Here is a 21,938-nt window from a genome sequence, read left to right as displayed (position 1 = left end):
TATTCTGTCATCCCTTTATATTTCATTTTGCCTTTGTAATGTAGACGTTAACTTGCTGTCAGTTATGAGATTACCTTGAAAGGCTTTAATTAACATAAATGCAATGACTGAGTGCTGTTTGACGTTTGTAATTTTGAAACTTTCTGTTTGGAAAACAAATGCTTGTTTTCAAATTGATTTCTTTAGATGTTTTCACCTCTGACTGTGTCAAACTTTGTCCTCCAAGCCTTTAATAGCACAGTGACTAACTTCTGCAATGATTTATGATCCTTAGAAATTCTGTAGCTCAGGTAAGCTGAAGAGATAGTACAGCTGCTCCTGCTGTTTGCTGCTGTTTACTTATCAGTGTTATCTAGTTTATGTTGCATGGGAGTGTCTGTTCCCAGCTTTTTGTGAATAGTAATATATTTTGAGCCGGTTTAGTCAAGAAAACAGTTTTAAAAAGTAAACAGAACAAACCCCAAGCCTTCAAAAAGGCATTACTTTTATATTTGTCACAGCTGACCATAAATTTGTTTCATAAGGAAACTGACAGCAGTTTCAAAGTTTGTGTGTTGTCCTAACCAGTCTAGTTTCAGCTGCTTCTGAGAGAATATGGGAATCCTTCATAGTATTGCCATTTGTCTTGCACGTCACAGTAAAGCTGTTTTATGTATAGCTGGGCACAAATGGTGGTGGTGTTCAGCCTTTCCTGTTCTTCAACGTTCTTCGTACAAAACTACTTACTGTGGAAGTTAATGAAGAACTAAATGAAGATAACCTTTCAATTAGATTTTGACAGCATACCTGCAAATGCTTTTAGAAGATGCACTTTTAGGAGATGCACAAATTTTCTAGGTCAATGTGCAGACTCTTGTGCTCTAACACAATGTTGTAGCGTAGTGCTTCAGCTTCATACAGCCTCTGATTTTTGAACCGTTCGCTTGTGTACTTATGATGTCATACACAAAAAGAGGTACAAAATACAGTGCCTGGTTGGAGGTACCCAAACCCTGGAGTTTCTTCAGCAGTTAGAGATGGCTGGTCAACTGTCAGCCATTGCTCAAGCACTTCTGTAAAGTACTGCTGTGGCATTAAGAAACAAGTATGTGATGTGGGTGAGGGTTGATGAAGGAAAATAGAGATTTGATTTGAGAGTAGATTTAAACAGAATTGACTTATATGTGGGAATTAATATTTTGTTTCTTGACAGAAATAATGTGGTTTTCCATATTACTTTGTTTGGGACCTTGTATCAGAGGTGCATATTCAGGGCCTCACTGATGACAGGGCTGCAATGCTAGCTGACCACTAGGTATTCCCAGCCTGCACTGTCTTTTACTTTGTCAGAACAGCTGTGGGGAACAGGAGGGAGAAAAGGAGGTGAGTATGAGGCACTTGAGGGTTTCATGGGAGATGATTAGAAGAAACACTGAGGAGATGGTGAGGGTCAGAAAAGATAAGCAGATTTATAGGAGACATGTTCAGTAGCTCAACAGTTGAAGTGCTGAAAGATTCAGTGTCTTTTGATGATGATTAGTGTTGTTAGTATGTGAGAATACATATCTTAGCCAGGTAAAAAATGAACCAGAAGTAGCTGAAACTTTTTTGTAGTTTACCTCTGGAGAGATGGAAAAATAAATTATCCCCTTTCCATATAATTCTAACAAAGAGAAGGGTGAACACTAAGAAGGAGATCGGTAAAAAGATGCTTGCCTGCATTATCTGACTACATATTTTGTAATCTTGAGATCATGAGGATTGTGCAGAGGTTTTTACAGGATTCTTACATTTCTGTTTAGTAGGAAGGTATTATGCAATATGTCAAATATCTTATTTTTCAGACGTTTTCTTTCATCACCCTCTAATGTGACTTGGCATAGTGAATTAACCCTTCTTTTTAGACCTGGGGTATTGATCATTGCTAATGACAGTATTAATGCAGATTAGTTGATTGAGTTGATCTGGTACCCCTGATGACAGGGTTATTTTGTTGTTTCTTCTTAAGGTCTTTAGAATACAAGTTGATTTTTGTGTTCACTGTTACTGTTTTAAGTTCCCCATAATGATTTGCTCGCTGTTTAGATTTGGTCAGGCCAAGATTTTTGTTTGGTGAATACTAAATAGATACATGTGTATCTATGTGGATCACCAGGCCTAAATGGTTGGTACCAATACACCTGTGACATTTTCAGATGTTCATAATTGAGTTACTCTCTTTATACACATATGTAGCTTTCAGAAGCTAGTTTTTGGGGTTTTTTTTCGTGCTCCCTTTTATGTGGTATTTTGAGTAGTTTTTCTTCTTTTGGTCATATGCTACTTATTTTGGAGCATTTCACTCTCTTTGTCAGTCAGAGAGCATTGCCACCTCAACTTGAGTTGCTGGAGCAATACGGCCAGGTCACAGCAGAGCTCTTCTGCACATGGAGATCACAGGTTGTCTCTGAACGTCTCTGAATATCTGAAATGAAATCAAATCAGTGCTCTGAGTCTGAATAGATGCTTTTCTTTGTCTTCAATATTTCTTCCACTGGGATTTAAAAATTAAATACCTGAAAGTGAATGTTTCTCCTTCTCAAGTAGTTAGCATAACCTGACTGAAATAGATACCGTATTGTCTGTCTTATTCTTTAGCAGGCTACAGTGTTTAGGCTCCTGCAGTGAAAAACAGAATTAAAGAATAAATTTTACTGGTTTTACTGAGAATTAAGTAGAGAATGAGACTGGTAGAAAAATGGATTATTTATGATGACATTGTCCATATGAAATTGTTTGTATTGTAGATGTGAAGCAAGATTGCACTTTTGTCTTTATGTAAACTGACTTGGTTGGGGTTTTTGATTAAGTCATACTAAGCTGCAGTACCAAGGACGTAAGTGTGCAAAGCCTGCCTGTCTACCTGGTTAGTAACAAAAATTGCTATCTTGAGTGTAATTGTTTTTATAAGATCAACCTTTAACAGTCGCCAGCCATTCTGAAAACTTTTTGAAGAGTAAAGGTGTGAGTATTTAAAAAGTCAAATTAAACACGGTATTTCTCTTTGCTGCTTCTATGATTATATAGCCTGAATTGAGATAGATCAGATATAGGCAATTTTTACTTAAAATATACAATGTCGTGCTAATAAAACACTAACCACATAGCTTTTGGAAATAGAGGGAAGAACAGGATAGCAGTAGCAAGATGTCTACTTGAACAGAAGAGGGAGATAGTAAGAGTAAACTGTAAGGTGTACATTAGGCTTCAGTCCACCTCAGTGCTACTATTTCAAATGATTATTCATGGGCACTTCGCATTTTGCCAGGCATCACGAAGGCCTCAGTTTGGAAAGCTGAAACTCTTTGCTGTTGGATAATTTTCCCTGAGCTTTAACTTGTGTTTTGAATGTTTGGCTTTATGGAGTGTCAGTAAACAGGCGCGTTCAAAGTGAGGGCAGGTGAACCAAGAGCTGTGGTCCTGGCTGGATGTGCTCCAGGCAGGGCATCAGTAACGCTCCAGGGCCTCTCTCAGATGTTCAGTGTAGCTGTAACTGCCTGTGCAGGTGTTGTGAGGCTTCCCAGCACACACTGCAGGATTATATGAGAACTTTAAAATGATGTTGATGTTGCATCCATTCTAATTAGCTGGAAGCCCTTCTGGGCAGTTCCTGATTTCCTAATCTTACTGTTTAATTAATTTTGTAATGTTCTGCTTTTCATTAGGCACAAACAAATCTATATACTAGAAATGAATGTTGAAGTGGAGGTCTTTGGACTGTGTTTTTTTAGTCTGCAGCACTTTCATGCAAGCACGTGATAAATGAGTGTTTGCCCTCTAACTAATTAATATTCTTCTAAAACTAGCATATTTAAATAGACATTCTTCTGTGCTGTGAAGTGTTTGAAGCCTGTGAAGGTCGTTGTTGTTTTTCTGTGATAATGCTATTTTCTGTGTTGGCACTAAGATGATACAAGAAATTTTTAGTTCTGTAGTAGTTACAGGAACTGAACAGTAGGATCTTTTAGACAGACTGTGTTGGTGTTTTTTGAGTGCTGGTCTTGTCTTGAAGATGTCTAGGTAAGCATCTTCATAAAAGATGCAAAACCCAAGTTTAGCATTCAAAAAGTGATTAATTTTTCTGGTGTGAAGAATGTAGCTAGCTTTCTCTCCAGATAAATATATATGCTGTTCAAGCACTAAGTATGTTTGAAAATGTACCATTATGTGTTTTAACAATTTAATTCAAATAATTCTTAAAAATTCAGCCTTCTATCAGAACTTTTTTGATTCAAATTAATTGTATTTATTCTGAAAGAAACAGGTTTTAAGTGAAAAAAAAACCTTTTCAGATAGCATTTTGCCATTTCTTAGCTTGACAGGATCCAAAAATTATTAATGTCAGGGTAGCCTCCTGGATATGTAACAAGCTATGGTAATAGGCTTGTGAAATTCACATGGTTTCCGTGTAAAATTCATCTGTTTCTCCTGTGTTGAGCCAATAATTTGTGTTTGCTAAAGAATATCTTTTAAAAATACCAGTTGCGGTACTAATAATTTTTAAATCTCTAGCTAGCAGTGGTTTCTGAATAGTAAGATTAGAATTTCTTTTGTCTGTAATGCATTTGATTCAGTGACTAAACCCTGCCAGACACAGTGTGGGGATGAACATGTTTAGCTTTCTCATCAGTCTTCTAAACAGTGAACTTACATTATTTATTATCCATGTTTAAATGTTACTTTTGCTACTTGGCAAGAACAACTTGCTGACCAGTTCTGTATTTTCTGTATTAATATCAACATTTTTTTCTCTCTCATAAAAGATGAACACAATGTTATGATTCCACATGTACACTAAAAAAATTTCTGTATTCTACCCTTGACTCTTCAGTCATAGTTTTTGTAGTGTGCTTTTGCTTTTCTTTCTGTTTTTGCAGTGTTTGGCTTCTGGTTATAAGTTTTACTTCTGTTCTTTGTAAATTAATGTTTTTCCTCAAAGTTATTTTTCTGAAGTTTGAAAAGGGGTGTGTTGTTCTTACTATTTGGGAATGGGACTATCTTCTTTTAATTGTGAGGTTATGGTTTTTAGAATATTACCCAAATGTTCTCATACAGTTGTCAACTGTCACTTTAAGACAAAAGTATGAATTCTTTCTCTTAGTGAATTACTCAGAATTGATTTCAAATAGGCTTTTCTTAGAAAGGTAGTATGCATAAATATTAGGATTCTTCATTTGCATATATATGCTTATGCCATTATTTTATTAATAGCAATTATAAACATCACTGGAATTTAAGCGACCACTAGTTTTAAATTCTATTATCTGCTCCTGGTAGATGAACAATTCCTATCATCATTTTTGTATAAAAATGACAAATTCCATGGGATTCTAAAATACAATTCTGTTACTTTAAAGTTGGAAAGTTTTTGGAAGTTCCAGAAGTATTTTAATGCCGGTGGCCCAAGGCTTGCAGCATACATAATGCTGTTGTTACGGTGCAACTTTGCTTCACCAAATTTCTAGCACTTTATATTGTTGTGCAAGGCACCCATCATCCCTGTGGTAATGTCATTCTTCAGTAGATAGTAACTGCTTGCATCATCTTCTGCTCTGTTAGACCGCTGAGTTGTAAGGAACTAAGAAAATACAGTTGTCACTGTCTCCAAAATGAGCTACTGCCATTCTCCACATTTTGCTCAGCCACTTGATAGTTAAGATATCTTTTTTATATTCTAGTCATACTGTTAATACTAGATTATATGTATATGAATTTATACTCTTTTTTTTTTCCATGCCTTGGTGTTTGATTTGCCCTCAAGAACTCAGATATTCTCAATAATAAGTTATCATTTGTCCACTCATCAACTTCCTTTTTATTATTAGTTTAGGATTCATCTTATTATAATTTGACTAGGTTTTTGGCGATGCTGCTTTTTCTTTTGGGATGTAAAATAAAGAAACTAGGCCAGTCTTGTTCCAAAGGGTGAATAATGCTTCATTAAATGCTTCCGCTGAATATCCTATTTAGTGATTTGGGGGCTGAGGAGGGTGATTAATTTAAAGAACTTGGCCACCTTTTTCTGATAGTGGTAGAATAAGACCATTTAGGTGGTTTTCTTTGTCTGTTTTGCAGATTTTTTCTGTAAAGTTCATGGAAGACATACTGTAAGTGTGACCCTTGTCTTTCTGTGTCCAGTTGTTGCCTACTGGTATCTGTATGGCAGTCACAAGGAGTTTATTTATTAACCTCAAGACTTAGGAGTAACAGCTTCTAAGGAAGATTCTTTCATTGTGGAAGGCATAAGATTTCTGAGAGTGGATTTCTTCATTCCCTTTCAGCAAAGTGGATCTAATCTTGCTTGCTTACTGGACTGACTGTTGTGGCCGTGCCATGTTTCTGGAGTAGGTGTTTTGCAGGGTTTGGGAAGAGTTTGTGAAACTAATCTCAAGTTGTAGTCTGAAGGTGATGCCGTAGGCTCCTCACGGGAAATACTGAATTATATTGGTTGCATTTTGATAATCTGCTTCAATGACCATTTTTCAGTGTCTGAAGCTACTGCTCTGCAGAGCTAAAGCTATATACCAGTGAATGTAAATTCACAGGGAAAATGTTCATTACAGTTAATGCTCTAGTATTTCCATGATTGCAGTTACCTGTCTAGGTAGTCTCAGCAGAAAATACAACAGTTGCAAAAATATAGTAAGACAGTGTAAATGAACTTGGTGGCAGTGCTTCATGTTCTTGATTAGGGAGATGGCTGCTGCAGCAGCAATGAGTGTTTTTTGCCTTACAATGATGTTGGATAAAACACTCAGTGCCTGCAAAACATTTAGCAGATAAACTTTATTTTTTAAGATAAATGGGGTGCGATATTTTTACTTTTTTTTTTCTGAACTTCTTAATTTAAATACAATTAATGAACATGCTGATATGTAAGATTAACCCTGTTACATATAGTTTATTCTTCCTTTCTAGATTTCTGTCTTCATTTGTGTTGTTTGTTTATCTTTTATTTTTAACAATTCAGAAACTCAGCTGGAGTGAATACTAAAAATAGTAATGTATGTAGCAAGGCATTTCCTTTTCCTGGGAAACTGCGTGATTCCCTTGCAAAATCAGAAAACTACATCTGTTTGAAACACTGCAATTGGCAGATGGTGTGGGGGGAGGGAAGAAGAGAGGAAGGATTTGGTGGAATGTAGTCCTAATAAAAAAAGTCACACGATATCAAAGAGGAGCTGACTGTTTTCTTTTAACTATTTGGTGCATTTGCAAGATAAAATCGGTTAAAGCAATTGTTTTGAAACTTAAAATGTTACTTCTGTGCAAGCTGGAAACTTTGTGACAGCAGCAGTATTTATTAAATTGATGGTTGTTTAGAAAATGAGGTCTCTGAAAATACCACTTTAATTTCCTTATGGATTGTCTTTTAATTATATGATGTTTGAAAGGAGGTGAGAAGACACTAAAAAAGTTTTCTGTTACATTTCTTAGGTTTTCAGTACTTACTCAAATGAAGACTATGATAGACGTAATGAAGAAGTCGACCCTGTGGCCGCCTCAGCTGAGTATGAACTTGAGAAAAGGGTGGAAAAAATGGAAGTGTTTCCTGTGGAAATTGAAAAAGGTGCAAATCAAATCTTGAACATTTGCAAGAGATACTATGAGAACAAAAGATAAAACCATAGCTGTGTATTCCTGGAATTTAGGTCTTGAATTTTTTAATGTGTGTCTAGGGTTAGACCTGTGGCAAGTTCTGGTGAATTTTAGTGAATGTTAACTGGACAGGCCTCTACTAAGTGCAGATTGTCACACTGAACTGAAGTGAGGAAGGGTACAGATCAAAAAGGCTTTAAGTCGTATCTACATATAAAATATATTCTATTTTCTTCTTTTTTAAAGTGAATCTCTGTTATCTTTTGTGTAGAAAGATTTGAAATGCTTTGAAACAACTCAGTACTGCTAATTGTTATATCATATATCATGCAGCTAATGTTAGATTTTTGAATCCCTTAGGTGACAGGGGTCTGGGCATCAGTATCATTGGAATGGGAGTTGGTGCTGATCAGGGACTGGAAAAACTAGGTATTTTTGTAAAAACAATAACAGATGGTGGAGCTGCTCAGAGGGATGGACGGTGAGTTTTTCGTTGTATTAATTATGCTTTTTACAAATTTCCGACTGAGCCCAGTTGATTTCATTAGGTATGCTGAATACTGTGAATAAAAGTACAAAAGCTGAATGCAGCTGAGTGATTATTACATTCCTACTTTATGTTAAATTTTAAAAAATGAGGTTTTTATTATAGGACATTTTTGTTAAGTAACTGTAGATCTACTTACAGCACATAAGAGAAACGTTCAAAATGAGCTCATGTGTAGAAGTACCACAAAATCATGTTGACACTGCAGAACACCAATCACTGTGTAAATAATATAAAAAACATCGAGTCAAATACTGTGTAAATTTAAGTTGTGATTTGCATAGTAACAGAGGATGGGGAGACTATTTCTAAGCAATGAATTTCAATGGAGTTGGAATTTGTCGTTGTAAATACTAGTGAGTTTTAAGTGATATTTGTCATGTCAAAAATGTTTCAAGCCAAAATACTATTTTTTAACTAATAGCTAAGCATTTATTTATTTTGCAGAATTCAAGTAAATGATCAGATTGTTGAGGTTGATGGCATAAGTCTAGTGGGAGTTACTCAGTTCTTTGCAGCCACTGTACTAAAGAACACCAAAGGCACCGTGAGGTACGTATGTTTTCTCTGAAATAATAGGTTTTTTGTCATTTTTCATGGAGAATGCAAAACCACTGTAAGAAATTTTACAAAGATATTGTGGAAGGCAACGGCATGGCAAACTCATTCCTTAAGCATGTCTTAAATTTTTTTGCTACAAGATAATTTGTTTTTTTTCCTGTAGGTTCCTGATTGGGAGAGAGAAGCCAGGGGCTGAGAGTGAAGTAGCCCGTCTCATTAGTGAGACCTTAGAGCAAGAGAGATGTCTGTATGAGCAGCACTATGTTCATGATGATACAGAGCAGGTAAAACATTGTTCATACTCTGCCAATGGGGTAAATGGTGGGGTTTAATCCAACTGAGGCAAAAAAAAGTGTAACACAGGCAACTTGTTAAAAACAGGAGAATAAGCACTTCATACACTACTGTTGTTAAGGCACATGGTTATTGTTTTATCACCAATCCAAAATACACTTTTAACTGTCAGCTGTATGTGGTAATTTTGTGCATGTCTTTCTTAGCTCTCTTTTGTGGAACTTTGATGAAGGTGTTTGCAAGTCATCTTCAACACTTACCATAGGTATAAGAAATTAAGAAGGAATAGTAACTAGTCAAGAAAAGTTTTGCAGCTGGTTGGATTCCTTGATTGTATGCTTTGGTTATTGCTACTACCTTAATGCAAAAGTGTGTGTGCGTGTGTTACAGAATGTCATGGTTTTCTCATTTTGTCAGGATGATGACTATGATGATGAGGAGGATGATACATATGAGTCCCATTTACATGGAAAATCTGTAGAAGTTTTTGATCTTCCTGAAAATGAAGATATTGGTTTACTACTGGATATGGATTCAGCAGAGTCTCTTCTTAAATTTAAAGAGGTGTTGTAGCAGTTTCTTAAATATTCTTTGTGATGCACTGGGGAGCATTTGAACCTTGTAGGATTTGTATATAATCTCCTTCATGTTCCCTCTCATTGCTCTGGGTTTTTTTTTTTTTTTTTCCCAGTGTCACCAATAAATATCTCTGGTAAATGTCCATTGAAATGTAGGTCTTCTGTAATTTTTTATATCCAGTTTCCCTATGCATATTTACATTAAACAATCTTTTGATTTAAATTAAATTTAAAAAGCCCTTGGAAACAGGCGGTAGAACCCAGCCCCAACTCTGTCCTTGTTGTCTGAGTATTGCATTAGATAGATAGGATGCTTCTCTTAGTTCTCCTGTGGCCCACTGGCTTGTGCTTGTGTTTGCTGCCCAGTAGAATGGCTTTAGCTGCAGAGAGCATGGGGGTTGTGCAAATATGCCTCTTTTGAATGGTCTCAAGTGTTGTTGTGAGATGTTTTTCAGGAAGACAAGAAATACATATCTAATTTCTTGGTTTAGTCCCTGCAGTCGTCTGAGAAATCTGTGTACATAAAAGCACTTGATTCTGTAGATAGGCATATTTTTGGCTTGGAGAGTATTTTTATGGTGTGTTTTTTGGAAGGAATGGATTTGTAAAACCAATAGGGCATTCCAAACTGTGAATCACAACTTAACATAATTGGAAATAGTACGGTTCTGTTTTCCCAGGGTTTTTATAAAGGAGCATATTTGCTTTATTCAGGGCTGTGGGATTTAGTCAGGGACTTAAATGGTACAGACTTTAATATTTAGGAGTCCAGGCTTCTCTGGTAGATTTAAGTGCCTGTCATTTTCACTCTGGGAGGAGAAAAATATTCTGCAAAGAAACTGTTTATCAGGTGCTATTTGCTGCTACATCAGCTTATTTTTGTGTTGGTATTGGATTGTTATTTTGCAGATCTCCTAAGTTTGTTCTCTTGATAACGTTGCCAATGTCATTGAGGAAGTAGAAATTGCAGGCTGCTGATCTCTAGAGAACATTCACAATTTTTCTAGGTTTGGAAGCATTGCAGCAAGCTGAAGCTTCTTAAGTGCTGTATTTACTTGGGATACAATATAATCTCATGTAGAATCATTACTGTGCTGTTACTAACATAATCTAAATGAAGAATAGTCATGGATTCACCAGTTTTAATTTGAGATTGGTGCAATGTGCCTTGACAAAAAGAAAATCCCTGCAGGGTTACAGATGGAAAGAGAGATACAAGGAACAATTAATACTTGTAAAAAAAAATCTTTACATTTGGCTTAAGTGCAGTCTTTCTGATTTCTAATAATCCTATAAAGATTTGTGGTGTAAAAATACATGAATTATTTTTAAATAAAGCAAACACATTTATTTTTAAGTGCTGATTTTAAAAATATTTAGTACTATTAAGTTTTTCCTTTATTCTATGTCTCAGTTGTCATATTAAGTGCATTGTTGCCTTTTCATTACCCTGGCACATTGAAACCTTATTGTAATATTTTCACCTTAATGTATAGACAACAATGAGAGATTTTTAGGGTGGTTATGTACTGGGGAACTTGTTTGAAGTTTTAAAGTAAGTTTAAAATTTTTGAGTAATTTTAATTTTTTTTTTAAATAAAAGCTCATGATGACTTCTCCTGTTATTGACAAATAATTACGTTGACTTTATACCACTCTAATGGTTTGGAGAAAAGGGGAATCATGGAGAAATACTTAAAACTAACATTTTCAAATGTAATTTTGTGTGTGCTCATACAGTTTTTTTCATCTGTTCCAGCTGCAATTAAAACATGCAGTAACAATAGCTGAAGTGAATCAACTGAAGGAGAAAGTAAGTTTTCAAAGAATATAATTATTGGTAGGGTTTTTTGTTGAGTTGCTTATTTTGGGTTTTTTTTTTAATTTTGTTTTTGTAGCTACTGATTTTACCAGGAATAGGCTGAATGCAAAAGGCAGCAATCAGTTTATGCCTCAGGCACGTTCTACTTTATGCTAGACAGACATTTCTAAGCTGAAGAGCTATGCTCAAATTAAAAACAAAGTAAAAAAAAGAAATCAACTGAACAAATAAAGCCCCAAAAGTCACATAAAACAACTAAAAAAACCTCCAAGTCTCCACTTTGTTGGTATGTTGAGTATTACTGCTTAGAGTAGCTGAATACTGTGGAGAGCTGTATGAAACAGCTCATAAACAAATATGAGAACATCAGTGGATTGAGCTTGTCTTATTTGAGAATAGGTTTGGCCAGACAATGGTTTGTGACTGTCTTTCTGTTACCAGAAAGTTATTTCTGTTATCCTCTTTCCCTCCTCAAATTTCTGACCTGATCTGGGCAGAGAGTTTTTTCCAGTAGTTTTGTTTTGGCTGAAGATTGGTTCAGTGCCTCTGCTTATTCTGAGAAAGTGTTTCTTGTTCTTTTTTGCTGCTATTTCCACTGATGCAGATTTATACATGGCCTTTTTCTGAAAATACTGTGTGTGAGCAAGCAACTTCTTTTATTCCATTGCCCTTCTGTGTTGCCTTGCTCAGAAATGCATATCCTAGGACAAGTTGCAGCACATAGTTGCAGCTACCTGTTTCCTGCTGGGAACAGGTAGCAAGTGAAGAGGGCATAGTAGTTGCATATTGCATAGTAGTTGCAATAATTCTCAGTAGCAGTATCTATTGGGGTATTTCATGCGCTCTGCAATTGTTGAAGCAAGGCAGACAAAGCTACTTATGACAGTTCCCTTTTTGATTTCTGACAGTGCTCCTCCTCTTTCTAGTATTCTTGGTATGCAGCCCAACTGGATTGCACAAAAGCTGTTAAAAATGTTGGTGTTAGTACAACTTAAAACCCCATTTTTAAATTCAAGAAATTCTTGGTGCTTTCAACATCCTTCGTCCATTGGCAGGTGATCTTAACTGGCTTCAAAAGCAGTGATTTATTTCCTCCGTGGAAGTGGTGTCCCCAAAGAAGGAGGCATGGACAAGCTAAGCTGTATCTTGCTTGTTCACTCCTCCAAGGCCTGGAGAGCTTCACATGTTAACATTCCTGTGTGTAATGTGGCTGCTCTCAAGCTGAAGGGGTGGCATCCCTTTCCTTTACTGAGGGAATATTTGGTGGTTTTGTACACTAGCTCAAGAAAAGAAAACCCTGCATGTGCCATCACTGATTTAGAAGATCAGTGTCGTATGAAGTTACCAGGGAAGATCAACTGGTCACGTTATCTTTATTCAAAAAGCTGTCAGTAACAATGTAGTGGGACAGGGAGCTTGTCTTATACAGGTTAAGATTCTTTATCTGCAGTTGCCTTTGAAGGTATTCAAAGTAGGCCTCTCCAGAGATATTAAGATCTGGTGATATCTTGAACAATATAAGCTAATAATACAGGTCTTGGTCATTTAATCTGTCTAGAAAGATGCAATACTAGTGAGGAAGCAGTAAAAGACTCTTGGGTTTCAGTTCTAAACTTGGTTAGATTAGCAAGGGTTGGAAGAGTTGATGTGATTACTTTAAAAGTTGTCTCCTGTTTTCATATTACTCGTAAGTATGTAATTATTATTAGCTATTCTCTACTTAAACATGTATCATCAACTGGTTTTTATTTCATCTTTTAGTTTAGATTAATTAATTATTAATATTTTCAGTTAAAAGTTGTTGAAGCAGAAAAAAATGAATGGAAATTTAATCGAGCCCAGCTACAGCAAAACTTGGATGAAAGCAAAGAGAAAATTAAAAAGTTAGAGACCTACTGGTTAGAGGCACAAAATTTATGCAAAACAGTAAATGAGCGTCTTAAAGAGACTCAAGAACAATGTGATGCCCTTGAAAAGAAATACAACAAGGCCAAGAAATTGCTTAAAGACTACCAACAAAAGTAAGTACCCCAAAATAGCAGGTCTCTATTTATTGCTTGTATGTTTTGTGCAACTTGGGGAAAGCTGTCATCAATACCTAGGGGAATAGGATTTGCTTAACATACTTCCTTTTCATTTACTAGAGTGCAGGGAAGAAGTGGGCTACAAATGCTGAATTATTCCATACCTTACATCACCAACTTCTGGAAAGGTTCTTTGAAAATCTTGCTGCTGATTTTGATTTATAGCTAAAGAAAAATTCTTCAATATTTCAATGACAACTTTTTAAAAACAGTTTAAAAGCTGTAATGCATCTATACTTTTTTGGAAGGACTACTTGAAATTTGATAAGAGGTGTTAGGCAATACCTTTTGCTCTTTGTGAAAAACCCTCAGCTTGGCTGATTTTATGTTCCAGACAGAGTAGGCATCAAAGGATATTTCATAATAGCCAGATACATATGATTTAGTCTGAGTTAGTTGTATCTTGTAGGAGGAGTAAAAAGAATTTTGAGAGAAATTGAAAGTTTGGGGATATGTATCTAGCCCACTAAAATGGCAGCACGAAAACAGTATTTTCAATCTGTTAAAGGATCTGGATTTTTTTAGTAGAAGAAATACTATTGTTTATTAGATACACCTGTGGGGGACTCAAGTACTGTTATGTGGTAGTGTCTAATTGTTCTATGATCTTCCCTCTTAGCTAAAGAGGAGGTAATTGCAAAATATTTGTAGATATTTGTCCTGATAATACAGAACACAGCTGTTGCTTTGGTCGTTGCTGTAAGAGTATAATACTCTCGTTCCCAATTTCTCCACTTGCTACTTACTTTTAAAGGCAATTTATTATGATGTTTTGCTGTGTAGTCCACATCCAGAAATGTTACTTTTCACAGTACGTTTTTGTGCTGTTTGGTGAGCTTTTTAAAGGTCTCCTTTCCCCTCTCCTCCCAAGCTTATCCACGTGGAAGTTCAAAAGTACGTGAAGATGACTGCTAATATGCTTCTTTCCATTCCCTCGCTGCTTAGCTGATTCCCATTACTCACTTGATTGTCCCTGAAGCTTTTGCATCTGTTGTAGATGTTTTATGCTTATTTTCTGGTTTTGTATGCCATTCCATATGATGCAGGCAAAAACAGCTTTTATTTTTGTTTCCTTCTTGTAGTCATTGTTTCTTTTTTGTAAAACTCAGCCATTGCAATTGCTGTAGGATGAACCAAGTAGCAACTTGAAATGCAGTTTAATTTCCAACAAAGAATTTTGCCATAGCTTTCGGAAGGAAAATATACTGTGTGTGCATGTATCTGTGTGGAAGAGAATAAGATGTAATGATTGGATTCGTGCATGTATTTCAGGCTTAATTGCACATGCAACTTGCCACTTTTAAAATGAGAGAAGATTGTAACTTTGCAGAAAAAGTGTTGCCATGCATCCTTTTTCTGTCCAGAGTAAGTCACAGTCATCTGTATTTTCTTTTGAAGACAGTAGAAGCATACAAATAAATATGTCATTTTATGACATTATAAGATTAATGAATCAGTTATACCTTGCAGACTGATTTTTGTCACCATTCACTAATGGAATGCTTTTTAGTAAATGCAGTTGTGCATATTTCTATATTTCTACATTTCTGTATATTACTACTTCATAGACGTGTATATATTTCTTTCACCAGAGAAATAGAATTTATGAAGAAAGAAGAAGATCATTCAAAGCTACTTGAAGAGAGAGACCAGAAATATGCAGAACAACTGAAAATATATCAGGAAAAAGTAAAGCAGTATTATATTTTGAAATAAACTTCTGAATTCTTGGAGACTTGTATCTCACTTCTGAATTTTAATTTTTTGCAGATTTCAGAGCTTGAAAATAAGTTGAAAGCATATGAGAAAATGCCTTATGTGTTTGAAGGTGGCAGTTCATTGGAAGATGGCTGTCAAAGTCCAGACCAATCTAATGAACAGTCAAAGATAAAAGAAGACAATGAAAAAGAAACCAAATCAATAGAAGAAAGAATAAATTCTTTAGATATGCTGATTTCGGGTAAGTAGATTGTAGTATTTTTTTATTTGCACTTAAGGAAAATTAGGAGGAGTTATATGTATAGTGGTTTTTTTGTTGTTAAGAGAAGTGAAGTGTTTGCTGTTTCCTACTAACTGGGTACATGTTTTAGCTGAGTCAGTGTGGATACTTGAGTTTAGGTTCCCCCAGCATTTTCAGTATAGTTGTAATGTATGCCTTAAGTGTTGTGGGAAAGAGGAGATGGATGGAGAGAAAACTATTTTAACTGTTCTTCAGATTCTCTGTTAGGGAAACTACTAGTGGGACTAAAACACTGAGATATGTCAGTTAAAATCCTATTTATTTCAAGCAGTAATTTACAGTAAACTTGCTCTGCTTTTTTTGTCTTGTAATTTTATGCACAGAATGTTATGAAATATCAGATGGAGGTTCAAATGAGAATGAAATTTTAAAAATATTTTGTAAATTCTTACTTTGTAAAGAGTTTCTATTCTAAAGAATGATGTTAGGAAAGCACATCTGGGGCACAAATTTTCATCTATTTGAGAACAGAATTCAGTTTTCAATCCATAAGAATTATATTCTGTTGGATTTTATTATTTTTTAATTAAAGAAGTTGGGTAAAAGTATATTTCAAATTAAATAGAAATTGCTATTGCAATGTGTAAAATAGTGCAGTATAATATAAAAAGTATTTTCATACAGTAATGGTTAATAGGGACAATAATTCTGACCTAGATTCTGAATATTTTTCTGGACAGTGGGTTGGTGAACTTGCCTACCAGTTTTTACTGGGGTTTTTGTTTGCTTTTTTGAAAAGTATGTTTTTGTTGCAGATTTTGATGCTTTTGTTGGGGATACTCCCAGATTAGACACCAGTGCCCACAAAGCAAAAGCTCAGCTTGCTTTGAAAGTAAAACGCCAGCCACCTTCTCGATCAAAGCTGAAAGAATCTCTTGGGGGTGGACAACAGACTGTAAATCTGCAGGTACTGACACTGATGATCGTGTGCTCTGGACACTGACCATGTGTTGAGTTTTATATGTATTTGCAATTGTAAGTGTTCTCCATGCTTCATTCAGGCTGTGCCAAAGCATCCTAGTTTTATGCTGCATCAAATGAAAAAACCTTTTAGGGTTCATGACATACACGGGAACTTTGGCATGTTTTTGTGTCACAGTTAATTTGAAGTTAGCAAAGAACTATGTGAGTTTGTTCTGTGCTACTTCTGCTTGCTGAAAGATTCTGATACAGTGATATGTTGTGAAATGTACTAATTTATCTTGTTATGCCTTCATCTGGAACAAGTTAGTTACCAAATTTCTTGCAAAACTAAAGAGTTCTGAAATGGTTCATTATTCCATAAGTCACTACTTGAGTTCACAAGAAGTGTGCCAGTAAAATGTTCTCATGTTTCTGGAAGACAACTGAAGAATTGAGGTATAGATAGTCAATATATGAAAGAGCCTCTCATAGAAGGAGGACACTGAACTAATTCAGTGAGACTGAAAACTGGCTGCATTGAATTGGAACGGCTAACGTGTACCAGAGCATTTCTGATTTGGCTAGAAAAAGTTTACTTGGGATGTGCAGAAAGATGTGTATAGAGGTGAGTAACAGCCTCTAAAATCAGATTCATGTGATTCAGATGGTATCCACAAGTATGTAAGTTCAGAAAATTTCCTGAACTGAGGAAATTTGCTTAGCACATTCTTCCACCGCTGTAAAAGAACAGACAATAAGTGAGTATATGTCATGTTTATCAAAAAATAATTTTCAAATTTATTGAAGGATGAAGATTCAGAAGACCACGTTCTCAATAGAGAATCTTCCACTATGTACCTAACTAAGACCTTAGAAACAGGTGAAAAATTACCTCTCCCATGCTTGGATGGCACAGATCGAAAGAGTGAAAAGCCTGAGAAAAGAGAAAGCACAGAAAGTCCTCTAGAGTCAAGTCCTTCTGCTTCCACACACTCTTCTCCAGTGCACAAACCAAACAATGAAAATAGCACAACCACCGCTCGTTCACCTCCTCCTGAAGGGATGACTCCAAATTCTCCTCAAGGGTATCTCAAGAATGTTAAGCAAAGAGAAGCAAAAGGGAAAGGGAAAGAAGCCAAGGGTAAGACTTATGGGTTTATTATTATTTTAGTTGTTCAGGATTGAAGTTTTACAAATTTTAGATGTAATCAGTAAAGGTCCTAATACGTTTTTGCAAAACACTAGCCTCATAAGTGGCAATGTGTTGGAGAGTAAGTCTGATGGATTTCCTGATTCCCAGAAAAATTCATTGTTGGCTTTGTGCTTCCAGACATTATGCAGTGTTTAATGAGAATTGTGGGAATTACCGCATTACTCATCATGCCCTCTTAGGATATTTGTCGCTAGAAGAAGGTTAAAGGTATTATAATCAGCCTAGTCACTACTAGTCATTATTTGATAGGAATAGTTGGCATTTTTAATATGAATAATTGAAAAAAGGATCTAATATAATCTTTTAAATGTTTGATATTTTCTGTAATCAGCTAGTACAAATGTATAAAGACAGACAGTCTTTGCCCTACAGCTCAGACAAAACCAATTTTTTTAATACCCTGAAACAGGATTTGTTTTATATTGTCCTTATTTTGTATGTGTCTTTAAAGACTCAAACAAAAATAGTCTAAAACAAACCCCACTTATTAAGACTCATACCTAATACATCTGTGATTTTGCTTTCTTTTTTACCCATTTTTTTGTGATGGCAGAAGCATTGTAAACTTTTTTTTGTAAATTGGCCATGGAATTGCTACTTAATGCAGTACATGAGGATTGGTATTGAAAGCTTGCTCTTTGTGAACAAAATGACACTAAATGCTGTTTTTGCTAGATTGTTGCTTTCTAACTGTATTTAAATGTTTGCCTAATATTTTATTGAATTAACCCTTTCTATTACCTTTTCATCCATTCATGTATCAGTCTGTATTATAACCTACTGTGCCGTGTTTAAGAAATTACCTCTTTCCTTAAAATACTGCCTCTGGAAATAGAGGTGGAAACAACTGTCAGTATTAAAAGTAATTCTTCTGGTATGGTATTCAAGTTGATAGGAAAAAGAAGCAGTTTAATTGTAGTTATAATTTATTGGATGTTATATATTTAGAAAGAGTGCTTAACTAATTAGCTAAAGTTCTAATGTTCATCAGAAATTACTGATTAGATATGCAAAAAAAAGGGGGAAACTCTTGACTATCCTGACTGTTGGGTATGTAAGCATTAAGGTAATCCTTCCTGAGATGTATAATGGTTATTTGCTGATGGAGTGATGGGTAGTTGACCTCAGTTTTGTGTACTGAACGGGATTTTTGGTTTTTGTGGTCCTTGAAGGAGTCTGTATATATCATGTCAGGAGTTGTTTCGAAGGTAGAGCTTAAAATTTACTTTGCTTCTCAAAATGTGAACTTCGTCTCTTTCACAGGTAGATAAGTTAGGAAACACCTGATTTGCAACACAAAATGTATTTCAATTATTTTATAAAAATCTAGTAGCCTGAGAATTTAAAAGTAAGTACATTTAGGCCTTGCAGGAATCTGTCACAGTCCAATAAGAAGAGGTTGTTTGGTTCTTGTCACTTAATTTTGCATAATAATTGAGAAGTTGATATTCAACATGCTTCCTTTGGCAAAAAAAAAAGGGTCCTAAGAGGTTGTATTCCAGTTTTGAAAATAAGAGCCTTGGAGGAGCTTCAAAGTCCCAGCTTTTTCTTCAGAATAGTCACAGTTTGTGTGCCATTTGCAGTGAACTGAGCTTGTCAGGAGCTGTCTGCTCTCCAGGTGCTGATCATCATGTTGGTTAGGCACACCTTCTGGAGCTGGCAGCTTGTGTATGTAGCCCATGTTTGCAGCAGCTGGCCTGGACTAGCTACTGAACCAAAAATAATACTAAAGGAGCATCTGTAGTACTTCAAGATTAATAAATACTAAATGCTATATCATATGCTGATTATGTGGTTGTATGGTTTGAAGTTGATTTTTTACAAAAGAAAGAGATACTTTTTTCTAAACCTGTCATAAACTAACTTTTTTTTTTTAATTCATTAGAGCAAAATACTGTGGTAATTTTTACCTTTCTGTAGACAGTATAGAATTACTCTTTATCAAATGGAATATTTTTGAGTAGTTATCAGCAACTATTATGTTGCAGTTTTTCAATGGCTGGTACAGACAGAATGATGGGAAGATGCCACAGAAAATAACTTAGGCTGGCTGATATGACCGTAGTATTTTCAGTTATTATCTGTGTGCAGGAATAGGAGTTTTAGCACTGTCACCCAGGTCTTAGTATCTGACTTACAAGCTTCATCATTAGTAGCTGAAAATTGCAGGTATTTTTACAACAACATTTTTATTTTTCACCTCTCTGTGAAAACAGAAGAAAGGAAAAATGAAGACAGGACAGCAGAAACAAATGAAGGAATTCCATCAGGGAAGTCCAAAAGGAGATTTCCAGATTTTGGGTGAGATTTCACATGTGTTCCTTTGGAAATAAGTGTTGTTCTGTGTTATTTTTGAGAATATTATGTTCTCTAAATAAAACAATGATGAGGAGTCTCGTAATGCTGCTTCATAACACCTTTGAAGATGGGGTAAAGCTTGTTGAAGCCAGCTAAAAATAAAGACTTAGACTGCTACTGCACTAAATGCATCACAGTGTATAGCATAAAAATTAGCTGATTCCATGCACTGATAATGTAGTTAGTGACTTTGCTCAAGTTGCTGTGCATTGCTTAGGAGCATTACTGTAGCAATAAAAGTGTGGTTTTCCTCCTGGTTGTATCCACTATATGCTAGGCTTCTTTAGGCATTTTCTATATTTATTTTGGTTATCTGTGGCTTTTGAAAGGGTACTCTCATGATTCTTAAATAGAATGTGAGTGCCAGAACTTTTTTAACTGCATGCATAGTCTGCAAAATTATGCTTTGTGTAACAATAGAAATGTGGTTTTTTGTAACTCTTGAAGTCAATATGAAAACTAACTTGCTGATTTAAAGAAATGTAAATGTAAGTGCTTTATGAAATTTGTGTTTTTTCACTTCAGTGGATTGCGGAAATCTGGGGGCAAGGGTAAGAAGCAAGAAAAAGAAAATCTAAGAGGTTCTCTGGATAGCAGGTAGTTCTTTTGTTAGTTTGTACGTATATGCTGCATTCCTAAAATTTGTAACCTAAGGACTTCTTTAAAACTGTCATTAATGTTTGATCTTAAAGTACATTCTTGTATAACAGTGGCAAAATTCTGTGAAGATTTAATGATAAAGAGACAAGCTTCTAATCTCATAGAAGAGAGTAGAGGAGACAACCTTAAAACTGTATTTTACTTAGGAAGATGAATGTTGAGTAAATTAAGTTAGCAATTACTTGAAAATAATTAAATTGTGTGAAATACTGCAAAAATTTGTGTTGTTATAGAACTCATTATTTTGTATGGCTATTTAAAGGCAAATATCAGTTTTCATTTCAATTATCAATTGTGCTGTGAAACTGCTAAAAATAAGTGGTGTGTTTTGCATTTGTTCTTGTTTTTATCGGGGTGGTTATGTATTTGAGGGGTGGGATGCGGCTTTTTGCTGTTGTTATTTAAACATAATTTCATCTGTTTATCTCAGAGGTTCCCGAGAACTTTTGGATGACTCTGGCAACAATCTATCTGCATCAGATTCAGATTCCCCTGTTCCTACTTGCATGCCTTTTTCTTGGTTTGGAGACAGCCACAAAGAGCCCCAGGTTTCAAGTGGCAGTCTGCAGGTTACTCAGAGTGGGCAGGATGGTTGTGAGCATGGTCAAGACAAGAACAGAAGCAAGGTAAAGATGACTAGTTTGTGCTTTGAATGTTTAAGTGTTGCATTTTGATGAAGTAAAAATATCCGTGGTTAGTGTGTGGAAGCCTAATGACTTTATCACATCACCCCTTACAAACATTGCTGGAGAAGTTTGAGATACTACAGCTCTTACAAGCAGGAATTGTGTGAGTGTTCCTGTTCCCTCCTTCAGTTGAAGCATCAGTAGAGGCTATTCAGGCTGAAGTAGCATCTAGGGAAGAATACAGGGTATGCTTTTTCACTGGTTGGTAATGCTAAAAGTAAAGCTGGTTTCAGGAAAGCATAATTTTAAAGGTCTAATCTGTTTTCCAGACTAGTTCATGGAGGAATTGTGCATAAATAGAGGTCAGCTGTCCAAACAGTTGGCCAGTCAGTTCTTCCTGTACTGGAATGTAGGGTTGGAGTACCAGACAGGTGGAGGAAGATCGTATCCTACTTTTCATTAACAAATATAGTATTAAAAGCCAAGAAACACATCTACAGAACACTTTCTTCCGGGCTTCTGAGTAGCTAATAATCTAATAATTTGGAGCCTTTTAACCAGATCTTGAGAGTGAGGCTACACAGTTCAGTCTATAACTATAGTTACCATCTTAACAGGTTAAACTATTTGAAAGAAACAGCTTTAGAAACTAGAA

At 35.6% G+C, this 21,938-nt stretch overlaps 1 protein-coding gene across 2 annotated transcripts in view; it reads left to right on the top strand.

Moving 5' to 3' along the window:
- Positions 1-21,938, top strand: part of LOC119703545 (neurabin-1-like) — a 38,027-nt gene that overhangs the window by 4,853 nt on the left and 11,236 nt on the right. For both annotated transcript variants that reach the window (XM_038143568.1, XM_038143566.1), the window contains exons 2-15: positions 7,456-7,588; positions 7,978-8,098; positions 8,612-8,716; positions 8,889-9,009; positions 9,437-9,583; positions 11,357-11,410; positions 13,211-13,440; positions 15,096-15,192; positions 15,274-15,463; positions 16,279-16,430; positions 17,234-17,567; positions 19,856-19,940; positions 20,523-20,594; positions 21,088-21,283. In XM_038143568.1, coding sequence (XP_037999496.1) covers positions 7,456-7,588; positions 7,978-8,098; positions 8,612-8,716; positions 8,889-9,009; positions 9,437-9,583; positions 11,357-11,410; positions 13,211-13,440; positions 15,096-15,192; positions 15,274-15,463; positions 16,279-16,430; positions 17,234-17,567; positions 19,856-19,940; positions 20,523-20,594; positions 21,088-21,283 — 2,037 coding nt within the window. The remainder of the gene's footprint in view (positions 1-7,455; positions 7,589-7,977; positions 8,099-8,611; positions 8,717-8,888; positions 9,010-9,436; positions 9,584-11,356; positions 11,411-13,210; positions 13,441-15,095; positions 15,193-15,273; positions 15,464-16,278; positions 16,431-17,233; positions 17,568-19,855; positions 19,941-20,522; positions 20,595-21,087; positions 21,284-21,938) is intronic.

This window comes from Motacilla alba, chromosome 7, assembly GCF_015832195.1.
Source record: "Motacilla alba alba isolate MOTALB_02 chromosome 7, Motacilla_alba_V1.0_pri, whole genome shotgun sequence".
Classification (NCBI taxonomy): domain Eukaryota; kingdom Metazoa; phylum Chordata; class Aves; order Passeriformes; family Motacillidae; genus Motacilla; species Motacilla alba.
The sequence above is the reverse complement of the archived record's forward strand: the minus strand, read 5'-3'. Positions and strand labels throughout refer to the sequence as shown.